At 39.2% G+C, this 25,336-nt stretch overlaps 1 protein-coding gene across 3 annotated transcripts in view; it reads left to right on the plus strand.

Moving 5' to 3' along the window:
- Positions 1 to 25,336, plus strand: part of ABCD2 (ATP binding cassette subfamily D member 2) — an 81,994-nt gene that overhangs the window by 48,596 nt on the left and 8,062 nt on the right. For 2 of the 3 annotated variants that reach the window (XM_080661816.1, XM_080661817.1), the window contains exon 10: positions 2,307 to 5,830. The exons of the other annotated variant lie outside the window; for it this stretch is intronic. In XM_080661816.1, coding sequence (XP_080517942.1) covers positions 2,307 to 2,526 — 220 coding nt within the window. In that variant the 3' untranslated portion in view covers positions 2,527 to 5,830. Of the gene's footprint in view, positions 1 to 2,306; positions 5,831 to 25,336 lie in introns of those variants that run through there. 3 annotated transcript variants of the gene reach the window in all.

The following is a 25,336-nucleotide window of genomic DNA, read 5'->3' on the forward strand; positions in this document are numbered from 1 at the left end:
CACTATAAAGGAATGAATTTATGGTATGTGAATCATAGCAATTAAAAAAACATAAAAGCTACTAAAATAAGTTCACTGATCATCCTATCTAATAAAAGAGTAATATGCAAATTAACCATCACTCTGCTACACCCACGAACCACGCCCACCATCCAATCAGGAGCGAATATGCAAATAAACCCAACCAAGATGGCTACGGCCACAGAGAGCAGGAGGGAGGCTTGGGTTTCCCCAGCAATGAAGGAAGCCAAGCTTTCCGCCTGCCCTTGCCGGCCTAGGCCTCCACTCAAAGCTACAAAGTTTCAATGATAGAAGATACATAAATCCAAACAGAAATGGCGGCAGCCACGGAGCTGGAAAGAGCAGGAGGCTAGGGTTGCCCCCGGTGATGGAGGAAGCCAAGCTTTCAGCACACCCTGGCCGGCCCAGGCCTCCGCTTAAGGCTACAAAGTTTCAATTATAGAAGATACATAAATCCCAACAGAAATGGCTGCCGCCACGGAGCAAGCAGAAGGCTTGGCTCCGCTCCAGGCTACAAAGTTTCAATTGTAGAAGATAAATAAACCCCAGATACCAGGGCCTCCGCTTGGGTCGCCAGGGGGCGTGGCTGGCCTGCAAACCACCACAGGCCCCTCGCCCAGGCCGCCCCATGCCCCAAGGGAACCCCCACCCTGATCCAGGACACCCTTCAGGGTAAACCAGCTGGCACCCACCCATGCACCAGGTCTCTATCCTATCTAATAAAAGAGTAATATGCAGATTGACCATCACTCCAACACACAAGATGGCTACCCCCATGTGGTCAAAGATGGCTGCCCCCATGTGGACACAAGATGGCCACCACAAGATGGCCAGCAAGGGAGGGCACTTGGGAGGGACCAGGCCTGCAAGGGGGGGCAGTTGGGGGTGACCAAGCCAGCAGAGCAGGGAAGTTGGGGGCGACCAGGCCTGCAGGGAAAGGCAGTTGGGAGGGACCCAAGCCTGCAGGGGAGAGCAGTTGGGGGGGAACCAGGCTTGCAGGGGAGAGCAGTTGGGGGGGACCAGGCCTGCAGGGGAGGGCACTTAGGGATGACCAGGCCTTCAGGGGAGGGCAGTTAGGGGTGACCAGGCCTGCAGGGGAGGGCAGTTAGGGGAAAACAGGCTGGCAGGGGTGCAGTTAGGCATCAATCAGGCTGGCAGGGGAGTGGTTAGGGGGTGATCAGGCTGGCAGGCAGAAGCTGTTAGGGGCAATCAGGAAGGCAGGCAGGCAAGCAGTTGGGAGCCAGCAGTCCTGGATTCTGAGAGGGTTGTCCAACTGCCGTTTAGGCCCGATCCCGATGGGATAGGGCCTAAACGGGCAGTCGGACATCCCTCGAGGGGTCCCAGATTGGAGAGGGTGCAGGCTGGGCTGAGGGACACCCTCCCACCCCATGCACTAATTTCGTGCACCAGGCCTCTAGTAGTAAATAATGACAGCTGAGACCCTAGAGGGGTATAAGAGAAAATCTACAAGGGAAAGACAGAAAAACTGAGAACATGTAAGAACATGGGCCACTTCAGCACAGTGATAAAATTCAGTGGCTCAGCCATGTGAGGCCAATTCTGCCGACAGTGCTCCTCCAGGCAGCTCCACAGATCCCAGAGACTGGTGACCTAGCCTACTCGTAGGAGCGGAAGGAGTGTCTGCTGGCTCATTAATAAGATCATCTCTATACCTCTCTAAATTCCTAAGTATGAACCTGAGCCATGAGAAAAGAGATTAAATTATATGGAGGCATAGATATAGCTTTAAAAGATTTATATCATAAAGTTCATTTTTTTAATGTTTAAAAATTTTAATTATTGAGAAATGTTTACTTACGTAGAATAATGAATAATTCACCCTCAAAGGATTGTATATTAATGAATTGGAATCGTATTTTCTTTTATCTTTCTTAGTTTTTTTCTGTATAAACTTTAAAATGTTTACTTTTCCCCCCTCAGCATCCTTTCCTTATTCCCATTCTAAGTATGTTTTGATATTTATTCAGGAGCCATAGTAGATTATGAAGATAAATTAAATAGATGCAATAGCATGTTGCAATTCATACATATTCAGAATATAAAATAAATTTAACATAAACAGTAGAATTTCCTAGAGATTAATGAGTTTGGAGTAAAAAAAAAAATCACAAAATTTAACCTCTTGAGGGATTCTTGAAAATCAAATGTAAAATAGGCATCTTATGTCAAATTTACTTTTGGAAATCAATTAGCATGATAAATCTATAACTAAAATAGCTTTTCACAATTATTGCTAATAATATTATTTCACTTTGATTATACAGGAAATACCACACTCATTTATTACAGTTTGATGGTGAAGGAGGCTGGCGCTTTGAACAATTGAATACTGCAATCCGTTTAACACTGAGTGAAGAAAAACAAAAACTAGAATCTCAGCTAGCTGGAATTCCCAAAATGCAGCAGAGACTCAATGAATTATGTAAAATTTTGGGTGAAGACTCAGTGCTGAAAACAATCAAAAATGAAGATAAAACATCATAATTTCTTTTGACATGTTTTAAGAGTTCATTTTTAGGTAAAGGCTGAGACACTCTGTTATAAGTGCATGCATTGTGTTAAGCTAAGCACAGAGAAAAAAGCAGCAAGAAATATTTTGTAAGATTTTAGCATCAAGGAAATATATGACCTGACTTTTCAGAAGAAAATAAACAAATGCATTATGTAAGATTAGTCAACATGGCTTGTACTAATTCCTGGTGAAAACCTATTTCACCTGTAAAACAGGGTTTTCTAGGTGAATTAATGGTGAATACCCAATTTACTATGTGTATGTGATGTGCCTGAAGTCCTTAACAAACGTGGTGGGATCTTCATAACAACAGTTTAAGAGCAGCATTTGGGTTGAAATCAGATGCATAAAATTAGAAGTTTGAGTAACATTTCAGTCTATTTATGGTTATTAGGTTTAATAGCTACAATTCAGTTTCATCATTGCTAGTGGTCAATTAAATCTGTATACAAAATAGCTGACAGTTTGATCAATAATTTTAATATGAAAAAATTATTTTAATGGCAGTGGCTAAAAGGAAGAAGCCTGGCTATGTACGTATGCCATATTTTTAATTTTAGGTTATGAGTGTCTTAATGTGAGCACATACCAAATTAGTTTTCATGAAACTCTTACATATTTGTTAATCCATTCTTTCATTTTAAAAAGAGAATTGCCAATACAGAAAAGGAGTATCTAAGCGATGTTTGTCTCATCCTGCTACTTGGCAGCATTATCTATCACTTCTGTTCAGAAATACTTAGTTCATTTTTGTACACAAGGAAGGAGTCTGCCACATTTTAAAAACAGCACTATTATAATAGAATATAGGAATCTCTAAACCACAGTAGTAATAGCATCCAATGGAATAGCACTTTATGGTTTACAATTCGCACATCATTTTATTGTCTTCCTTGTGGCAATCTTTTGAGGCAGATACTGTTTTTCTTAATTTGCTCTGAAAAAAATGACAGACTTGCCCTAATTATGCAATTTATTTAGGAACAGATCCAGGGATCAAATGAAGTTCTCCTCATTCCCTGGTTCAGTGCTACTTCCACTAATTATCCTTAAAATCAAACTGGGCTGTAATATCAATAAAAGTTAGATGAGATGTGGGGGAAAATAAGTTTGGTAATGTTAACATTGTTATTTGATTATTGTTTACAAGGTATGGAAATTAAGTCATTGGCCTGTGGTTTAAAATGAGCCAAGAAAGTTAGCAAATCTTTCAGCAACTATGCACTCATAATATTAAGTTACCTCCACAGACAGCATTCAGAAGGGGAATTAATTGTGTTGTAGGTAAACTTAATATTTATTGAACATAATGAGAAAGAAACTGTATAGAATAGTCACAGGAAATAAATCTTATCTAGTCATGTGCACTGGAGTTAGAAGTACAAAAGCCAGGACTGGCATTTTCATCTTTTACTCTCTATACCACCATGTTGGTAGTCCAGGAAAAAAAAAACCACAAAAAACAGAGTGATCAGTTGTTAGTGGTTTAGAATCTTATTTGCATATTTAGCGACAGGCCTAATAGTTGCTAAGTCAGTGATTCTCAGACTTTTCAGTCATTCTCAGTGATTCTCAGAGTACCTGGAAGTCATTCTTGATTATTGAGGGAGAACATCATGACATTTTCAATTTCTGCCATGCTAACTAGGACACTTGGAATCATCAATAATTGTAACTACCTTATATGAAGGAATGCAATACAAAATCATAATCAGTACCTCTAACTTTTTCTTTTAGTATCGTTAGCTACTCACTTATTCACTTGTCAGTTACTACTACTTCTTTTAGAAAAGTGAGGCAAGTATCAAAGGTTTAGGAATAAGCATAGTACCAAAACTTAAACTTAATAAAAATTACCCACTAATGATAATTTCTATGTTAGCAGTTATCCAGTTTATACTGCTTTGGGGAAAAATCTGAGGCAAGTGTCCTAAGTTAACTTTTAAGGGAAAACGAAAAGTCCTCATTTGAAACAGAAGTATAATTTTCATAATTTGAAAAATAAAGGATTTAGGACCCAATATATTATGTTTTAAAACTTCGAACAAAATGCCAAAACAAATATTAGATTTGTAATTAGCACTTATGTAATATATCCTACCAATGAGCTGAAGTATATAAGACTCATTTATAATGTACAGGATTCAAGGATGTTTAAAATTTTGTACTAAAAATTACACACACTATAATTTAAATGTTAAAGTTGAACAGAAACATGTTTTCCATGAACTTTTTTGTGCCTCTTTATTTTCTGAATTTTTTTCTAGGACCAATATCCTCTAATTTGGAGAGGAAAAATATCTGTGATTTGAATTTCTATTTATGTACTATATAACATATACCATATTTTACTATTCTTATATTTTATAAAAAACATGAACAAGATTAAGAAACCAAGTAGCCATCTTTGAATATAACAAGGAACAGATGAGGAACGAAAAAAGAAAATATACTTCAATTTTCAAACTACTTTGAAACCATGTTATCTATTTTCCCAAACTATTGACTTCTTTTTTGTTTGTTTATTTTTTGTTTGTTTGTTTGTCAGAGAAAGCTGCAAGTTTATGAAGCTTGATTCTTAATGTGCATTTTTGGTTAACTTTTAAACTTGGAAAATAACTTGCATTTGGTGAAAATGTTGCATTCTATTTCTACAGCATGTAGTGTTATGCCAAGCATGAGTTTAAAATAGTATGTGTTCTTGAGAACAAGATATTGTGTAAAAATCCCTTCCCAGTAATCTGAAGGAGAATGATATATCTTGAAATTCAATCCAAGTTTACATTTGTTTACAATGGGAATGGTTTTCCCTTGATAGTAATTTTGTTTTTGTGTCAAATTTTGCTCTGCCAGTGAAGGTAAAAATGAACGTTAGTTTTTTATCTGTGACTTTGGTTCCAAGAATGATTCCATATTTGGCAATAAGGAATCTGTTAAAATCTGGAATAGTTTTTTATTCCATAAGCCTAGAAAAATTGGCTACACATTGGAACCCAAATCCAGAGAATGTTACATATTTCTGATGTGTGCAGAAAATGGTAATGATTATTAAACCATTGATTGAAAGAGATGCCTTTGATACTTTATGAGCAAGATTTATCCGCATGTGGAGTGTAAAGTCCTTTCACCTAACCCAGGCTGGGTATTTACATTTCTGCTGATACACATTGAGGAATGTCAAGTATGTTCTAGAGTTGGACTTGTATTGTTTGCCACATGAGAATTTTCAGGTGGATGTATAAAATATTTTTATTAAAAACAAATCCCTTCTTCATTGTTGGTGTCTCCTGATGACTAAGTATAAAACTGCTTTACAGTTTTTAATCTGAAATTTTCAAAACCAGTTATCTATGGTTATAAGCAGGGGTTGTGTTAATTAAAGCACATGAGAAAAAAATGTCCTTAATGGTAAAAATCACAATGTAACTTAACTAGTATGTGTCTGTGTGTGAATACATTATATAGTCTCCATCCAATGTGCAGTTACTTAAGCTCAACATTCCTTGTGAATTTCTTAAGCATCATGAAAAAAAATCTTGATTAATCAAAGGAATTCCAGGGGTTGAAAATGCCCTATTTCTGTATTTTAAGTGACTCTTTCAGGTATCTGTCTACATACACCTCAGTTACAAGTTGAATGTTTTACAACCTTGTATAGTACTATTCGCAATAGTCACCAAGGAGTTGCTTAAATATTTATTTTCTTTATTAATTCAATATACACTTATTTATTGTCAACCTATGCCAGTCACTGTGCTAGGTTCTAGGAATAAATAAAATATGTTCCCTGTCCCAAGAAGCTTACAGCGAAAACTAGGAAAATGAGTACCCTCAGAGAAAAAAGCCAATAGCTACTAATCTATTATTTACCAAGTAGGCACAAAGCATTGTATATACAATGAGAGGAAAGTCAAGACAGAAAGGCTAAGTAATTCATCCAACCTCATACAGCTACAAAGCTATAGAGCTGAAATTTGAACCTAGTAATATTTGATTACAAAGCTTATGGAACTCCCCATCATCTTCCTTTTAATTAGTTTAGGTCAGTTTCATTATTTGTTTTTAACTCTAAAATTGTAAGTATATTTTAACTGGTTCAAATTTTCTGGTTAATCAAAAAGATGCACTTGTTTTTTCATCTAAAAGAAATTTATCTAGACATTACACAAATTGTGTTTTTCATTGTTTTTATAATAAATGATGGAAGCGGTCCTATAGGAGGAAAACAAAAAGCAAATTTTAACATGTTTTGAGGAAAAAATGTCAAGACTGGTTAACATTCATTCAGTAAATATTTACTGACATTTTCAAGATTACCAGTTATTGTGCTAGGGACTCAGAAGTGAACAAGGCAGACCTGGTCTCAGCACTCATGAAACATTTTAGTACATCAATACCAAACAATCGTATTCCTATTAGATTTTGTGGTCCCATCTAAATGACATATTTGTTTTATAGTATCTTCTCAATCTTGCATTTCCTGCCTTGGACGACTCTGGTGCAACATTCAAGCAATAAGCAGGATTCCCTTGACTACACACTTAAAGGCTTCATAATTCTCATGCCTCTCAACTTGGTCTAAATTATAGGTCCAATAAAATCAGTCTTTAGGACTGTATCATCCATCACCAGTAGGTGCTCCCATACATTAGCATATTATCTTAAAACCTGAGAAACATTCATTAGCATCTCAAATTCAGATTGCATAAAGTGAGCCAGTTTTGTGCAATGAAAAGTATCTCTCTTGTGTTAACACAAAATGCAGATATCTATAGTAGGAAAGCTCTCAAAAGGAATAAAAAATTTTAAATCAATATAAAAATAAATACACAAGGCTTCCAAAATTAAACACATTTAAAATTATGTGCTCTCTCTCAGTACTTGTGACCCAGTGTAGAAGATAAGGTGATTAATTATTCACCTTGTGTGTTTTTATGAGATTTAATACCTATAAAATAGAATATGCAGTAATGAAGCCATGCAATAAACACTAAATAACATTCAGTTGGTTATATCATTTAATTATAGTTTAATCCATATAAATAGGAGACAAGCTTATATATCATATTTTTCATATGTTGAATATATTAAATTTAATAATTAATATGTATTGGGCCTGGACATTATGTAAATGTATAAAACTAGAAAAGCTTACACTAGAAAAATGTCTCAGGACTTACATAAAGATGAGGCAGAAAGGTCTTATGATCAGATGGCATTTTATTGGGAAGATAATACAGGGTGTCCCAAAAAAATATATACACACTTTGAAAGCTGATATCTTAATTTTGAAAATGAAATGTATTTTAATAAGCACTGCCTATATAATTATTTAAAGTGTGTGTATACATTTTTGGGGGACACCCTATATAATGGGATCTTTTGCAACATGCTGATAATAATCATTCAAGAGTGATAAAGACTGATGAAGCAAGTATCAAAGTCCCCTTGGTGAGACTAGCTTGTTACTCAATATAGGACAAGTTTCAAAGATACATATAGGTGGGGTTTAGAGAAATTAGGTTAATGTAGATCCAAACAGATACATATTTTCTTAAAACCTAACACACACTCATACATGCACATACAACTTCTTAGAAGTTTAATACAAAAGTAGCATAATAATTTTGAGAACTTAACTAAATTTTTTTTATTGATAAACACATTAAATTTACCCTCTGAACCACCTTCAACTGTATGCTTCATCAGTGTTAAGTACATTCACACTGTTGTAAAACAGATCTCTAGGAGTTTTTCATCTTACAAATCTGAAACTCTATACCCATTAAACAGGTTCCCTTCTCCCCTTTCCTCCACCCCTGGTAAACACTATTCTACCTTCTGTTTCTATTAATTTAATCACATTGACTACCTCATCTAAGTGGAATCACACTGTGTGTGTGTGTGTGTGTGTGTGTGTGTGTGTGTGTGTGTGTGTGAGAGAGAGAGAGAGAGAGAGAAAGAGAGACTGGCTCATTTCACTTAGCATAATGGCTTCAAGATTCATCCATATTGTGGCATATGATAAGGTTTTCTTCCTTTTTTAGGCTGAATAATATTTAATTGTATGTATATACCACATTTTGCTTGTCTATTCTTCTGTTGATAGAATGGGTTGCTCCCATCTTTTGGCTATTATAAATAGTGCTGCTATGAACATGCATATACAAATATCTCTTCACGACCCTGCTTTCAATGCTTCGGGATATATACTCAGAAGTGGGACTGCTGGATCATATGCTAGTTCCATTTTTAATATTTTTGAGGACCCTCCCTACTCTTTTCCATAGAGATTGCACTATTTAACAATCACAGCAACAGTACATAGAGATCCAATTTCTCTTCATCCTCACCAACACGATATTTTCTGTTTCTTATATAGTAGCCATCCTAATCAGTGTGAGGTGGTATGAGATTTTAGTTTTGATTTGCATTTCTCTGATGATTAGTGATGTTGAGCATCTTTTCACATGCTTGTTGGCCACTTACATATCTTATTTGGAGGAAGGTCTAGTCAAGTTCCTTGCCTGAAATATTTTTTTTTTTAAATTAAAACTTTTTTCAAGGTTCACCATGAGATGGCCTCAACTGTTTCCTCTGCTTCCAAAAAGCTGCCTCCCTTTACCTGGCCTCTGCCTCTCTGCTCCTCATTCCCTTGGCTGTATATGGCAGATGTCCCCTTTTACTTTTTCTCTTTTCATTTTGTTTTCTCAGTCAGAAATGTCTTTACCATATTCATCTATCAAAACCCTATCTATCTTTAAGAATGTTTTAAAATCTTTCTAGTTACATATGTTTTCTTCATTTATGCTTACACAGCACTTTATTTGAAACCCTATCATTAACATCTCTCACATGCTACCTTTTATTACTCACTAGAGGCCTGGTGCACGAATTCTTGCACGGGTGGGGTCCCTCCTGGCCCATTGGGGCCATCTTGCCCAGTCCCAATTGGGGCCGGCCTGGGGGAGGGACCGTGGGATGTTGGCTATGGGAGTGCACTGACCACCGGGGGCATTGAGCGTCTGCCCCCTGGTGGTCAGTGCGCGTCATAACTACCACCAGTCATCCGGTCATAACGGTCGCTTAGGCTTTTATATATATAGATTAGTTGATTCTCTCTGCCAAGACCCTTGCCCTCCTTATACTATAAACTCTGTGGGCCAGGATTCTTGCTTATCTTATTTACTGTAGTATTCACAGCACCTAGAATAATGCATAACTAATGGGGACACTTAAAGAGTATTTGTTCAGCCAAGCTGGTGTTGCTCAGTGGTTGAGCATTGACCTATGAACCAGGAGGTCACAGTTTGATTCCCGGTCAGGGCACATGCCCAGGTTTCAGGCTCTATCCATAGCAGAGGTCGTGCAGGAGGTAGCTGATCAGTGATTCTCTCATCATTGATGTTTCTATCTCTCTCTCCCTCTCCCTTTCTCTCTGAGATCAATAAAAACATGTTTAGGGGTGGGGGAATATCTGTTCAATAGATGCATAAATGAGTAAGTGAACAAATGAAGAAAAATAGAAGAAAAGAAAAAATATATGAATGAAAATGAACTTATGAGAATGAATGAAATCACCAAGGGAGAGATATAAAAAGTGCACCCTCTCCTTCATATCCTTGTTATTAAAGGCATACTGATGTTCAGCTTTATTTTATTTTTTCTTTTCTGCTGAAAGAAAAATTGAGCATCTCCAGAATTTCATAATATTTCCTCCATTCACTCTTTTTCCCTCCTCTCCAAAACAGGTTAGGAAGTAATACATTTGTTTACTCCTCCTAACAGAATGCTGATTATAAAAGTTTTGGAAACATTTCTTCTAATTCATTGATTCAGTAGAAATTAGATATCACATCAGCTGTCCACCTGGCCCCATGTTTTCTCTCTCTGATATCCCAAATGTATACATCCTTCCTTTTTCTGCTTCTCTGGGTAGTTCTCAACTCTCCTGAAGTCACGTAGAACAGGCCCAGTAATTCGTAGATCTTATACCTTCATTTCTATCCATCTCAATGACCATAAAGTAGTCTTTTCTCAAATGAGAGTCATCAATAGATTTTTACATTCTTTCATGTTTATATAAAATTCAATACCAATAGCATAACCCTAACCTAATAACCACTGGAGACCTTCCTGACAATGAGAACAAAAGGATCATTTCAAAGCAGAAAGCAGCCCAGCTGGCATTGCTCAGTGGTTGAGCCTCCATCTCTAAACCAGGAGGTTACCATTTGATTCCCTGTTCGGTTCCCCCACAGGGCACATTCCCGGAGTTGTAGGCTCGATCCCTAGTGTGGGGTGTGCAGGAGGCAGCCAATCAATGATTCTCTTTCATCATTGATGTTTCTATCACTCTATCCCTCTTCCTTCCCCTCTAAAATCAATAAATAATTTTTTAAAAAAGCAGAAAGCAAATTTTAATTCCAACCCATATCAGAGCCTGTTAGAATTCAGCACCTCTTCTCTCCTACCACATGCCAGAGGGGTAGGCTCTTTTGAGCAGTGACCACACCCACAGGCTCTGGAGAAAGACTCCTGGATTGAGCGCTGCCTCTGCCACCTCCCTGAAGCATGTTACTTAATGTCTCCATGCTTCCGGTTTCTCATTTTTAAAGTAATGGTAATCATAGAGTGGTGGTGAGAATGAAATGTATTCATACTTATGAAGTGCTTCGGAGCGATCTCACCATATGTTTATAGCTATTACCATTTATACATATATTGATATGAGTTATTTAAATAAAATCTAATCACCACCCCTTAGGAAATGGTTGTTTTTAATTGGGTCATGGGAGAGGGAGGAATAATTTAGGGGGGAGGAATTGTCCTTGCTTTTGGGTTGAGAGACCCTAAATGTGAGTGGCTAACAGACAACTAGCTCAGGGTCTGATGCATAGTAATTACTCAATATATGTTTGTGGAATAAATGATTGAATAAATAAAGAAATAAATGTGGTATTAGCAGAAGAAAGGGAGATAAACACATGCCAAAGATTAAATGGCTTTCTTAGCAATTTTGCCAAGTGTCCGAATGCTAGTCAGCATGTCACTGAAATGGTATGTCTTATGTGTAAACCAATATATCAAAAAAGCTGAAACACTCATCTTCTTCTCACTGTATTTATTCCAGTCCCAAATCTGCCAGGGCCCGTACTCAGTTATAGTGTGTCCACTTCATGCTTACCTTTTCCTACACAACGCAAAGGGGAAAAGGACATGAGGAAAAGAAGAGGATTTGGAGAAAAAAGACAATGAAGCAAAAAATAATAAGAGGGAAGAGGAAACGGTAATATGTGACTGTGTTTGCAGTGACAGCAGAAAGTATACCGGCAGGGAGAGGGGCAGAGTAATTCTGGAGACTTGTGACCATCATGCTGCCTTCCCCCCTCCTCTCCCTTCTCAGGTGAATGTCCATATTCCCAGGAAACGCTAGGACAGGTGCCTATTGAACATCGTCTTTCTTCACCATGAAGATAGAAAATTGGGATTTATGACAATCTCTTATTGATCTACTTTGAATTATCATATTACCCCAAACGATACTGATCACACCCATCTGGCCAATCTCCAATCATGCGTGATCCTAATCACCAGTTCTCTTCGTGCCTGGACAAGCGCAGCTGCGTGCTGGTGGAGCAAGCCACTCTTCAGGGTACAATGTTCACGCTAAATTCATGATCAGCTTCGAAAGCTGTCTCAGTGCCACTCGCTCTTCCACTCCCCACAGCCACTTTCTTTCTCAAATGTTCACTGCTCTCTAAACAAGACCTGCCCTCCCTCCTTCTTTCCTCACAGGGGGTCTTTGTCCGGCTCCTTACGTTTCTGCTACCAAATGAGAACTTATACTTCTCCTCACGCATGTCTACCCTTCTCACAGAGGACTGCTTCTTTTGCTCCTTAAATCAGTTGTTCCTAGGAATCATCCTTGCCACCACCTCAATCCTCACATTCCATACCTAATTTTACACGAAATCCTGTACATTTTGCCTCCTTAATAATAGCTCTCGAATAAGTCTCCTTTCCATCTTCACCACATTAGCAAGGTTCAAGGAGAAATTGTTTGCTCCTACCTGGACTAAGCCATTGCTTTCTAGCTGACATTATATCCATTTACTGAGATTCCACCAATCTATTCTTTTCTTGTGAATCCTCACGAGAATATTTTTTCCATCGATTTTTTTAGAGAGAATGGAAGGGAGGGGGAGAGACAGAGAAACATTGATGGGGGAAAGATACATTGATTGGTTACCTCTGGCTCGTGCCCCAACTAGGCCGGGGATGGAGCCTGCAACTGAGGTACCTGTGCCCTTTACCAAAATTGAACCCAGGACCCTTCAGTCCATGGGACAAGGCTCTAACCACTGAGTCAATCCACCTAGGGCCCATCAATCTGTTCTTTACAAAAAAAATTAGCTCAGTGGTTAGAGCATTGACCCGAATACCAAAGGATCCCGGATTTGATTCCCAGTCAAGGGCACATACATGGGTTGCAGATTCAATCCTGGCCCCGGTCAGGGCACGTACTCTGCCCTCTCTCCTTCTACTCTCTCTAAGAATTAATGGAGAAAAAAATTGGGGGGAGAATTAACAACAAAAAAAATGTTTAATGTTTTCCAGTGAAAATTGCACAAAATATAAATCACAATATATGATCACAAACTCAACACCTGTTTAATCACCATACAAGTTAATAAATAGGGCATTGAAGGTACTGCAAAGCCCACCTAATGCTCCTTTCTAATCAATAGTCCCATTCTTCCCACCCCCAGTATAACCACTGTCTTGACTCCTTACAGCACATATTAGTTTTGTCTGCAGGTTGATACCCCCCCCCCCTCTCTCTCTCTCCCTCTCTCTCTCAAAAGAAAAAAAGAAGGAAAGAAAGAAAGAAAGCCAAACAGGAAATCTTTCCTTTTTCCTGCCTCTATTCTATTGTCTATGTGGATTTATTTTAGACTTTAAATATTTAAAGTAGATTTTAAAAAGTATCTACAAACTGGCTTTGCTGCTAAAGGTGCTTTATTTGCCCTCACATGTGTCTCCTTTTTTTAGAAAATGGTTTGAAAGTGAGAAAACTTTCAAAAGAAAATGAAATATATAATAATAAAAATATAATATGCTAATTAGACCAGACATCCTTCCAGATGTCCTTCTGGACGAAGCCGTGGCTGTGAGGGAAACCCTGGGTCCTCGGTGCCAGAGGGAAGCCGGTGCTGGCAGCCAGGGGTGGAAGGCCTACTCTTGCACAAATTTTGTGCATAGGGCCTCTAGTTTATTTATAAGTATAGATTGGTAGAGGTACAGGTTTAAAAAATATAACAACTACCTGTTCACATTTGTTTAAATACCCAATTCCATTATTTAAAAATTGTGTTGTATTAGATGTTTTCTAATTTCTCTTCAACATTCTATGGTTATTTGATTCCCCCAGATTATTTCATTTTTATCCTAATTTCCAATGTGTGAGTCGAATTGTATCATATTATGTAGCCCTCTAGTGGCTAAAATGTAAAAAGGGCACAATATTAAGGAATAAGAATGATAATTGTTTGAGAATAAAGAACATCCATTTAGAGAAGGAAAAGGGCCAGGAAGGGCAGAATGTAAGTGAAGTAGACAAAGAGAGGAAATTAAATGGGAGTCAGGGTTAGGCAGTGTGAAAGAGGTAGATGAGAAAGAGATAAGGAGTCAATATTTTCTTAGCAGACATTGTACTAGAAACTTTTCATGTATTTTTTCACTTAATCGTCATAAAAATTAGATGAAGAAAGTACAACCACTATTTTATAAGCAAAGAAATTGAGGCTCAGAGGATGAAATAACATGACAAAATCATACAATTTGAAATTTATATTACATGGTTTGGAATTTTATTCCAAAGTCTGTGCCCTCAAATATCAAGTGAGGTTGGAAACATTTCACAATTAGTCAGATGGCCTGGGCCGTGTGGCTCAGTTGGTTGGGAGTCATCCTGGGCACCAAAAGGTTGCTGGTTCAATTCTGGTCAGGGCACATACTAGTATTCGAGTTATGGGCACAACCCCCTGTAGGGGGTGATGTTCTACTCTCACATCGAAGTTTCTCTCTTCCTCTCCTTTCCTCTCTCTCTCTGAAAGTCAATAAAAATATTGTAGATGAAAGTTAGCCTTTTTTCCTTACAGGGTTGCAACTTCCTGCTGGCTCAACAACTGGACAAGCAGGGATATGATGGATGGATGTGACAGGGCCACCACCCTACCACACACCTATTTACCAACTTCTGGTTCTTGTGGAACTGGAAGTAAGGGGTGGAGTTCACTGATGACACGCAGGTTCATAGTTCCAACCATGTTGCATTTGCTCAAATGGGTGGAGGGGGATAAAAAAATAGCAATAGCATGACAATTTGGGCTAAAGAAGTAGTTTCTATATCCCAGTTCTGCAAAAACAATATTCACCTACAGCAACAATATTCACCTGCAGCAATTCCTCAGGACTTGGATTAAGAAAGATAATAGCCTTCTTCTCTCACATTTGTCTGCTTCTTTAAAAAAAAAAACAAAAAACAAAAACAAAAAAAAACACAAGCAAAAAACCCTATTTTCATGACTTGTAATAGTATAACTATAGCCAAAGGCTAGGGATGGGCCATGTTAGGTAAAACACTATACTGGTTCCAGGCAATATAGAGACACTGACTAGTTTTAAGGATGTGTCTCAGGCAATGACCCAAGTCTGTCCAGTGTTCTTGTGCATCTAGGTTAACACACCTTTGAAATGCCAGAAGTAGTCAGACCCCTCAAAAAATGTAACCACCCTCAAGGGAGCACGTTGTCTTGTTAACTATCCTGTAACTTGCTTTCTCCCACCTTCATGTAATCACAGGTTCCCTCCTTTATTCTATACTAGAGGCCCGGTGCATGAAATTCGTGCACAGGGGTGTGTGTCCCTCAGCCCAGCCTGCACCCTCTCCAATCTGGGACCCCTCGAGGGATGTCCGACTGCCCGGGATCGGGCCTAAACAAGCAGTCGGACATCCCTCTCACAATCCAGGACTGCTGGCTCCCAACTGCTCGCCTGCCTGCCTTCCTGATTGCCCCTAACCACTTCTGTCTGCCAGCCTGATCACCACCTAACCACTCCCCTGCCAGCCTGATTGATGCCTAACTGCTCCCCTGCCAGCCTGATTGCCCCTAACTGCCCTCCCCTGAAGGCCTGGTCACCCCTAACTGCTCTCCCCTGCAGGCCTGGGTCCCCCCCCCCAACTGCCCTTCCCTGCAGGCCTGGTCGCCCCCAACTTCCCTCCTCTGCCGGCCTGGTCACCCCTAACTGCCCTCCCCTGCAGGCTTGATCAACCCCAACTGCCCTCCCTGCAGGCCTTGTCCCTCCCAACTGCCCTCCCCTGCTGGCCATCTTGTGGCAGCCATCTTGTGTCCACATGGGGGCAGCCATCTTGTGTGTTGGAGTGATGGTCAATTTGCATATTACTCTTTTATTAGATAGGATATATATTTAAAACCTGCCAAACTGTCATTCTCCAGAGCATTTGAAGTCTTGCTTCTCAGTTTATCATTAATTTGGCTCAAATAAACTCTTATAAAAATTCTCTATAGGTTTGAACATTTCTTATGTTCACACTTTTAAAAAATTAACTTATTAGAGACTGGGGACCCAGTGCACAAATTCGTGCACCTTGAAAGGCTGTGGTGGGCACAGGGGCGGGTCTCGGCCCATCCTCCACGCCCCCGCACGGCCCCTCCTGCTGCGGCTCCCAGTCCTCTGTCTTCCAGCAGCCCCACTCCCACCACTGCGGCTCCATGCGTTGATGGCACCAGCTCCACTTGCACCTGCTGACAGCATAGAGCAATTGGGGCCAGCGCCAGCAGCGGGTGCAAGCAGTGGCTCTGGCGCCAGCAGCAGGTGTGAGCGGGGCTGTCACCGGCAGCAGGCGCGAGAGGTGGCTGCCGGCCCCGATCGCCCCTCAGAAGCAGGGAGAGGTTGAGAAGCCCTGAGGTTTGAGCGCCGGGTGGGACCGCGGCTTGTGGGAGCAAAGAATTTTCAGTAACCACCAGAGACAGCGACCAGATGACAGCGACCAGTGCTCCGCCTTGGTCTGGTGCCCCTGCTCACCTGCTCCACCATCCTGTTGCGGCCGATGCCCACCATGTTCTGCATGTGCCCCCTGGTGGTCAGCACATGTCATAGCGACTGGGTGTTTGGTTGTTCCACCATTCAGTTTAAATACTTGCATATTAGCCTTTTATTATATAGGATATATGCTTCTTAAACACTTGTTTCTAAATTGTTCTTTTTAGTATAAGCATATAATTTCATACTATGGATATACCATCCTAATATTGATAGACTAGTAGCCCTGTGCACGAATCTGTGCACCAGTAGCTCTCTGCAGGGCCTGGCCACTCCGCACCCACTGCCCAGAGGCTCTCCGCTGCCTGGAGGCCCATCTGTGGCCAGGTGCGTAACACTTGCCTCGTCACCAGGGCGACGATGCAAGCATTCCCCCTTCCCTCCCCTTTCCCAGCCACTCTGTGCCCGCTGCCCAGAGTTCCTCCATGGCCCAGGTGGAATGCTTGCCTCATCGCTGCAGCTCCCAGCGGCCACCCCCCGGGACTGGGGAACTCCAACGGGGCTGAGAGGACTGGGTGCTGCCGCCTTGTGGCTATGGGCACCACCATCTTTGTGACAGAGTGAAGGTTAATTTGCATATTACCTTTTTATTAGATAGGATATTTTGTTACCAGCACTTTTGACACCACTGGTACACTGCTACAAACAGATTTCTGCATTTGGACTTTATATGGTGACATTCCTACAGAATAGTTTCTCAAAACTGAGATGGAAGAATTAATAGATAGTTCTTAATCTCTAACCAAAAAGACAGTAGCATTCTTTTCAGGATGCATTAGAATATCTATTTGCTCTCCAGTCCCCAGTGCTGAATAATATCAATTTGTTAATGTTTACCAAACTGGTGAAATATAGTACCTTATTACTTTCTAATTTGCTTTTTCCTATTAGAGATGTCAAATATCTTTTCAAATGTCAAATGCCAGGTCCCCTTTTTAAAGCTCTATCACCTAATAGAGTTTCCCTCTCAACCCACGTCCTGCCATCAACCTGAATCTTCTCAATGTACGTGTGAATAACTCACCCAACAACCTGGTCATTTCATCCCTTGACCTCTTCATCTCTGATATTCACCTCCACCCACATAAACTATCCACTTCCATGGCCACAGATGAACTTGTCATCATCTGGAGTGACTTGAACTTCTGAACTTAAATTCAGATATATCACATCCTGACTACCGCCTTCTTTCTACTCTCCTGCTTTTCTTTCTCAGATACTCCCACAATACCTGTTAATCCACTGAATTGAGGTTTCCAATCCCAACTATTCTCTGTAAGAACATCTCATAAGCAAGAAAATCTCCTCCAAAAACAAAGCAATCAAAGCTTTGGAAAACAATGTTTCTTAATCTCGTTCCGATTAGGTACTATCCGGTGATTTTCAACCTGAGGAGCTCTAAGGAGCGTTTGTGAATACAGGATTGTTTTGGGTTGTCACAAAGACTAAGGGTTCACTACTAGCAATTATGGACAGGCTTGCAGGGATGATATATGTCCTTCAAAACCTGGAACAATCCCTCACAGAGAAGTATTATCCTATGCAAAATAGCAACAGTAGCCTTAACTAAGAAACACCAAACCATTAATCTGATTAAAAAGAGGAATGTAGGCATAAATACAATTTTCTTTATGATTTAGGGGTTCCACTAATCCTAAAGCTCAATAATAAGGCCCATATTAAATATTTATTGGGCCCAGTCAGTGTGGCCCAGTGATTGAGCGTCGACCTATGAACCAGATCACAGTTCAATTCCCAGTCAAGGCACATGCCCAGTAGGAGGCATGCAGCAGGCAGCCAATCAATGATTCTCATCGTTGATATTTCTATCTTTCTCCCTCTCCCTTCCTCCCTAAAATCAATAAAAATATATATTTTTAAAAATTTCTTGGGACATCTGTAATATTTTCAACAATAAAGATAAAAGAGCCCTAGCTGGTTTGGCTCAGTGGATAGACCATAGGCCTGTGGACTGAAGGTCCCGGGTTCGATTCTGGTCAAGGTCACATGCCCGGGTTGCTGGCTCAATCCCCAGTAGGGGGCATGCAGGAGGCAGCCGATGGATGGTTCTCTCTTATCATTGATGTTTCTATCTCTCTCTCCCTCTCTCTTCTTCTCTGAAATCAATAAAAATATATTTTTCAAAAAAGATAAATTAAAATAAAAATTTTTCTTTATAGGCCCTGTCCCGGTAGTTCAGTTGGTTAGAGCATTGTCCCAATATGCCAAGGTTGTGGGTTTGATGCCTGGTCAGGGCACACATGGCAGTCAACTGATGAGTGCATAGATGGGTGGAAAAACAAATCGATGTTTCTCTCTCTCCCGTCATCTCTCTCTCTCTCTCTCTCTCAAATCAATCAATTAATAAAAATATTTTAAAAGTGTTCTTTAAAAGATTCCTTTATAAACTAGCTACTTTTAAAAATATGATTTGCAGCATTTGGCTGTTTCAAACTTCCTCAAGTTGATCTTTCTGCCGTACTTGAAGCCCACAAAATAAACCTCTCCTCTTTTTCTGTCTTTTGGGAAAGTCTAGTCTAGTGTGAACACAATAACCCTTTCACTTTCGTTTTCCACAGAATAGCTGAGCTATCATTTTCATAGGAACTTCACTAAATCTAAGGATAATTTTTAAAATACCATACAATGCATAGATTTTTATATACCAATGTCACTATTAATCAGAAATGCCCTCTTTTATTTCATATTCTGCCTAAAGAATTTATTATTAAGAAAACTAGAGGCCCAGTGTGGGAAATCGCGTGAGACCCAGACCCCCCATGCTGTGGGACCCAGGACACACCTCTCACCCCCCCACCCCCAACCCCGGCACCGTGGGACCCAGACTCCCTCCACCGGGCCGCCACAGGCAGGACCCCAGACTCCTTCCACCGCGAGCCACTGAGGGCAGGACCCATCAATGCACCTCCTGGTGACTGGTCATTTGGTCGTTACGGCATTATGGCCATGGGCTTTTTATAATATAGATTCCTTTTCCTTTGGTGCCTTAAAAGGGGATTAGATAGGACTCACAGTCCCCAGGGACAACCTACATGAATAATGGGTTTAAAGAGGTTCTTCATCTTCATAAGAAACACATCAACATAGAAAAAAGCATCACTGATTATCACTGATTGTACTGAACTTTTCCTTCTCCTCTAAATTGGGTAGACTTATTTCTTCTTAATTACATAAATAAAAATTGCCTTCAGCTCTAATATGGTTTAGGTTCCATTTACTGTCATTTCCTTTTTATGTCTCCACAGGCCTTCACTCTGTACTTCTATCATATTAGACTAGTCACCATTTTCTGTATTTGGAGTGAAATTTCACTCGTCTCTGCTTTTTGTCTTTTTTTTTTTTTTTTTTACTGGTTATTCTATCAGTTAGCAAAAACATATTCATCCTTCAAAACCCAGCTCAAGCATTGCTTTGTTCATAAATGCTTCCTGAATAACTCCATTCAGAATTATTTAGTGATCATTCATTTCTACATTACATTAATCTCTTCTATGGTTTTTATTTGATTTAGTCACATGTAGTTATTTATATACTTACCTTAGGCCTTTCACTGGGTAGTAAACTCCTAGAGATCAGAGCTATGTCTTTTTCATCTTTGGGTTTATGTCCCACAGGACACAGCACCATGCCTTGACCACATCTTCTAAAACACCTGCCTTTTTATGTCTTTTACAGTGTCTTATTCATTTCCCCTTAGCAATTATCATAAGCTGTAATTATGTTCTTTTTTTATATACTCATTCACTGCCTGAATCCTTCTATAGAATGTAAAGTCCAGCCCTAGCCAGTTTGGCTCGGTGAATAGAGCGTTGGCCTGCACACCAAAGGGCCCCAGGTTCGATTCTGGTTAAGAGCACGTACCTTGGTTGCAGGGTCCTCCCCGGCCCAGGCCCTGGTAAGGGCGTGTGCAGGAGGTAACCAATCAATGTGTTTTGCTCACATCGATGTTTCTCTCTGTCTTTTCCTCTCTCTTCCACTCTCTCTAAAAGAGAAATGGAAAAGTATCCTCTGATGAGGATTAACAAGAAAAGAAACAAAGAATGTAAAGTCCATGAGGGAGGGCCTATCCTATTCATCACTGTTTCTCCAGATGAAACAGGAGCTAATCAATAACTGCCTATTTTTGTTTTGGGGGTTGTTATTTTTGTTTTGTTTGTTTGTTTTGCATAAATTCAGCCACGAGATGGTCAACTCCTTGAAATTATGGACTATTGCACAATTCATATTTGGATTATTCCCTTATGTATAGTAAATAAATGCTAAATAAAAATCACATACAAATTTTAAATACCATACAGATGTAATCAAAAGGAAAGAGACATAAACAGAAATAGTTCTTAAGAAATAAATAAATGAGGAGTGGCTTAAAAATATTTTTTAATTTAAATGTTTTTCGAGTTCTCCAGTGTACAGTTTGACAAGGAAAAGGTCAGAAGAATGAAGCATGGTGATTTAGATGCACAGAAAGGCTTACACATGTTCTTGTTTCTAATTCCTGTGAACAGGACAGTATATTTCTAAGACTTTGAACATAAACCTCAGAATACATTAAGGAATAATTACTTCATGCAAATTCTTCATGTAAACAACTTTGGGTTATATAACCTGTAATTTCAGACTATAAGCTTTTGCAATATGAAAATAATAACATAATGCAATGTTATTTATACATATGGAGAAGTATCAAATAGTGTGACTTTCAACATTGTGTTTTAGTTATTTTTAAGAATGATTGGCTAGGCCTCCAAAGGCAAAGTTGTATGAAAGATGAAAAATAATTTTACCGCTCCCACTTATTCAAAGGAAAAGCCAGGTAACCACCTATTATATGGTTACCAAGTTCTTTAAATTAGCCAGGAGAAACAAGCTATGTATAAGTACAATGGGTGGCATGGTTTTTATAAAAACATTTAATCAGAAATGATAACAATCCTAAGTCATAAAAAACAACCTGTTAGCATAAAAACTGGGAAAGAAGTATAGCAAGTTCTAGAAATAACAGAATCTGAGCTGTGGGTTCTAATCTCATCTTCACCATGACTCACCTGTATGACTTTGGATGCATCATGGAACTACTCTGCATTTTTATTTCCTCATAGCCAGAACAGGATGATAATACTCACCCTACCTCATAGGGAAGATGTTTGAACTATCTAATTAGTGATCATACAGTGTTATTAAAACACACTATGTAATTATTGGATCTGAGTCTCATCCTATGTAATTCAATGAGAATTTTATTATTACCCCTTTAATTATAGCTGAAGATTTTATATAAGGCTTCCTATTTCCTCTACTTTATTTCTCATAAAATAAACGTGATCTCTGTGCTAAATATGGTAGCTTCCTTTTTCTAACTATCTGTTGAGAAAAAATCATGGAAACCAATAAATAATACTTCCGCATCGACACAGAAGATATTATGAAACACTAAGGACTGTGACAGGAGGTCATCTCTTACCTAAGGATTCAATAAATTAGCTCTTTGATTCAACTGGTAACACCTTTTGTAAAGGAACTATCATACTTGGTTGTAGATTCATCACTAAAGGTTGCAATGAGCTAATATTTCTTTACTACATACAAACTCTGATGGATGAAGTCAGCTTTTTACAGTGAAAATGTTGGATGTGAAGTCATGATCATCAATTAGACAATAGAGCATTGGAAGCAAATATCCCACTCCAGCAGTTAATGCCTGTGTATATTTGGGCAAGTAATTCTTTAATGTTGCTCCCTTTCTTTTATTTTTGATTACAGAAATCAAACTAAAAAGATAAACTTTCTCAAAATTCAAAATGTAAGACAGCATTTGCAGAGCCTTTTTTTAATTTGTAAAGTGTTATGTAAATGTTACATTATTATTATTACTAGAGGCCCAGTGCACAGATTCGTGCACCAGTGGGGTCCCTCGGCCTGGCCTGTGGGGATAGGGCCAAAACTGGCTTTCCGACATTCCCCCGAGGGATCCCGGATTGCGAGAGGGCAGTTCTTGGGTGACGCAGCCTGGAATCGGGCTCCCTCCTCTCTGGTTCCCGGTGCAACTCCCGAGAACCACAGCTGCCAAATCACTGCAGCTCGGCTGCTCCTGTGTTGAACGTTTTCCCCCTGGTAGTCAGTGTGCATCATAGCTATGATTGGATGGTTGAATGGTCAGACAGTTGCTTAGGATTTTATATATATAGATTATTATTGTCTAGTCATTGATGCACCCCAAAACACTCTGCAAGTGTCATTTTCTATCAACTCTTTAAAAATTGTGTCATATAATAGAACTTTTGGCCTAAGTGATAAGCTTGAGTGAATCACAGTAGGTAATACTCTTGTATAGAATACAGGGTGTCCAAAAAAAATGTATATACACTTATCAACTGATAGCTCAATTGATGTTTTTTTTTTTTCTTTTCAAATTTAACCCATTGGAATTAATAACTATTTAAAGTGTATATACATTTTTTGGAACACCTTATATATATCAGAACATGTGACTGACTTGAGTCCAGAGAATAAAAATTGTTGCAAAAGTACCTAAAATAAATACATTCCATGGACTCTGGATAAGGAGCAAACACATAGATTTCAAAACATTTTTTAGTCATTTTTAATAAGTGAAGCAATTTCATTTGTTTTCTCTGTTTTAGAATCCAGTTAATATTCATTGATATTCCTTAGTCTTTTTTTTTTTTCTAGCTTCATTGAAATATAATTGGCATAAAACATTGTGTAAGTTTACGGTATACAATGTGTTGATTATATTCATTCATGTATTGCAAAATGATTACCACCATTGGATTAACTAACACCTCCATCTCATCACATAATTACCATTTCTTTTTTTGTGGTGAGAACATTTAAAATCTATTCTCTTGGCAACTTTCAAGTATATATAATACAGTATTGTGAGCTATAATCACCAATGTTGTCTGTACATTAGATCACCAGGACTTGTAAATCTTATAACTGAAAGTTTCTAACCTCTGACCAATATCTCCTCATTTCTACCACTCCCCAACCCCTGGTAACCACCACTCTACCTTCTATTTCTACAATTTCAGCTATCACCAAAGAATATGTTTTTATTGATTTGAGAGAGAGAAAAGCAGAGAGAGAGAGAGAGAGAGAGAGAGAGAGAGAGAGAGAGAGAGAGCAATGTGAAGGAAACATCCATCAGTTGCCTCCCAAACATGCCCCAACCGGGGATCAAACCTGAAATGTAGGTATGTGCCCTGACCAGGAATCAAACTCAAAACCTGTGGTGTACAGGATGATGCTCCAACCAACTGAGCTACCTGCTAGGCAACTGGGGCTATTTTAGATTCCATATATAAGTGACATCACACAGTATTTGTCTTTGTCTGTCTGACTTATTTCACTTAGCATAATGCCCTCAAGGTTCATCCAAGTTGTTGTAAATGGCAGAATTTTCTTCCTCCTCGTGGTCTATATCTTCTCTATCCGTTCATCTGTTGATGGATACCTATGTTGTCTTTACATCTTGGCTATTATGAATAACATTGCAATGAATATGGGAGCGCAGATGTCTCTTCAAGACCTGATTTCGATTCCTTTGGATATATACCCAGAAATAGCATTGCTGGAGCATATGGCAGTTCTACTTTCAATATTTTAAGGAACCTCCATGCAGTTTTCCACTGTGGCTACACCAATTTACATTCTCACCAACAGTGTGCAGGAGTCCCCTTTTCTCCACATTCTTGCCTTCACTTGTTATCCTCAGAGCCTAGTCTTACCCACTTAAGAATGCAGAGAAATGTTTATGGGTCCCCCTTATCTGTCAGAGCAGAAAGGTGTGGGGTCAGAACTAGGGTTGCAGCCCCATGGTGACACTGAGCTTTCTGGAGTAGGGTTAGAGGACCACTAATAGGAACATGAAGGCAAATGGGGTTTGGAAGCTCCGCCACAGGCTTCACTTGAGCCCCAAACAGCTGGTATGTTCAGAGGTTAGAGATGTTATTTATGAATTAACATAGGCATAGCTATTTACTTTTTCAATATGTTTATCAGTCCTAAGACTTAACATCTGTTTGTTTATTTACATATTCTGTAATGAATGGGATGATTTAAACTAGCACACTGGCTTTGCATGTAGCTGGAGGGTAATCTCACACCAGGCCTACAGATCGAATGGGCATAAAGAACAATGTGAGCTCACTTAATGATTCACTCACAGTTACTTTGGTTACTTTTAGACATTCTGAGGTTGTGGTTTCCTTCACACCACAGAAGTCAGTAAGATGCCAGCAACCAAATTCCAGCGGTCCATAAAATTAGCCTAGGAATACAGTCACCAGGAGATTTTTTAAAATATACATTTCTAGGTTCCATCCCCTGAAGTTCTGCGCTGGTAGGGCGATGGTGCAGCGTGAGAACTCTGAGCCAGTTGTAGAAAACACTGCCCCACTCTTGCCTTGCTTTCTTCAAAATAGTACCATTATCATCTTCATCATCACCACCATCTTCACCATTTTTGACAGTTTATTATATTACATGCTCTATGCAAAGTGCTTTTCATTTAATGCCTCAAATTCTGAAAAGTGAGTATTTTATTCATTTAACAACATGGGAACTAAAGAATAGAGTTTTATTGTTGTTGTTGTTTTAAATCCTCAC

The sequence above is a fragment of the Plecotus auritus genome (genome assembly GCF_963455305.1).
Source record: "Plecotus auritus genome assembly, chromosome: 3".
Lineage (NCBI taxonomy): Eukaryota > Metazoa > Chordata > Mammalia > Chiroptera > Vespertilionidae > Plecotus > Plecotus auritus.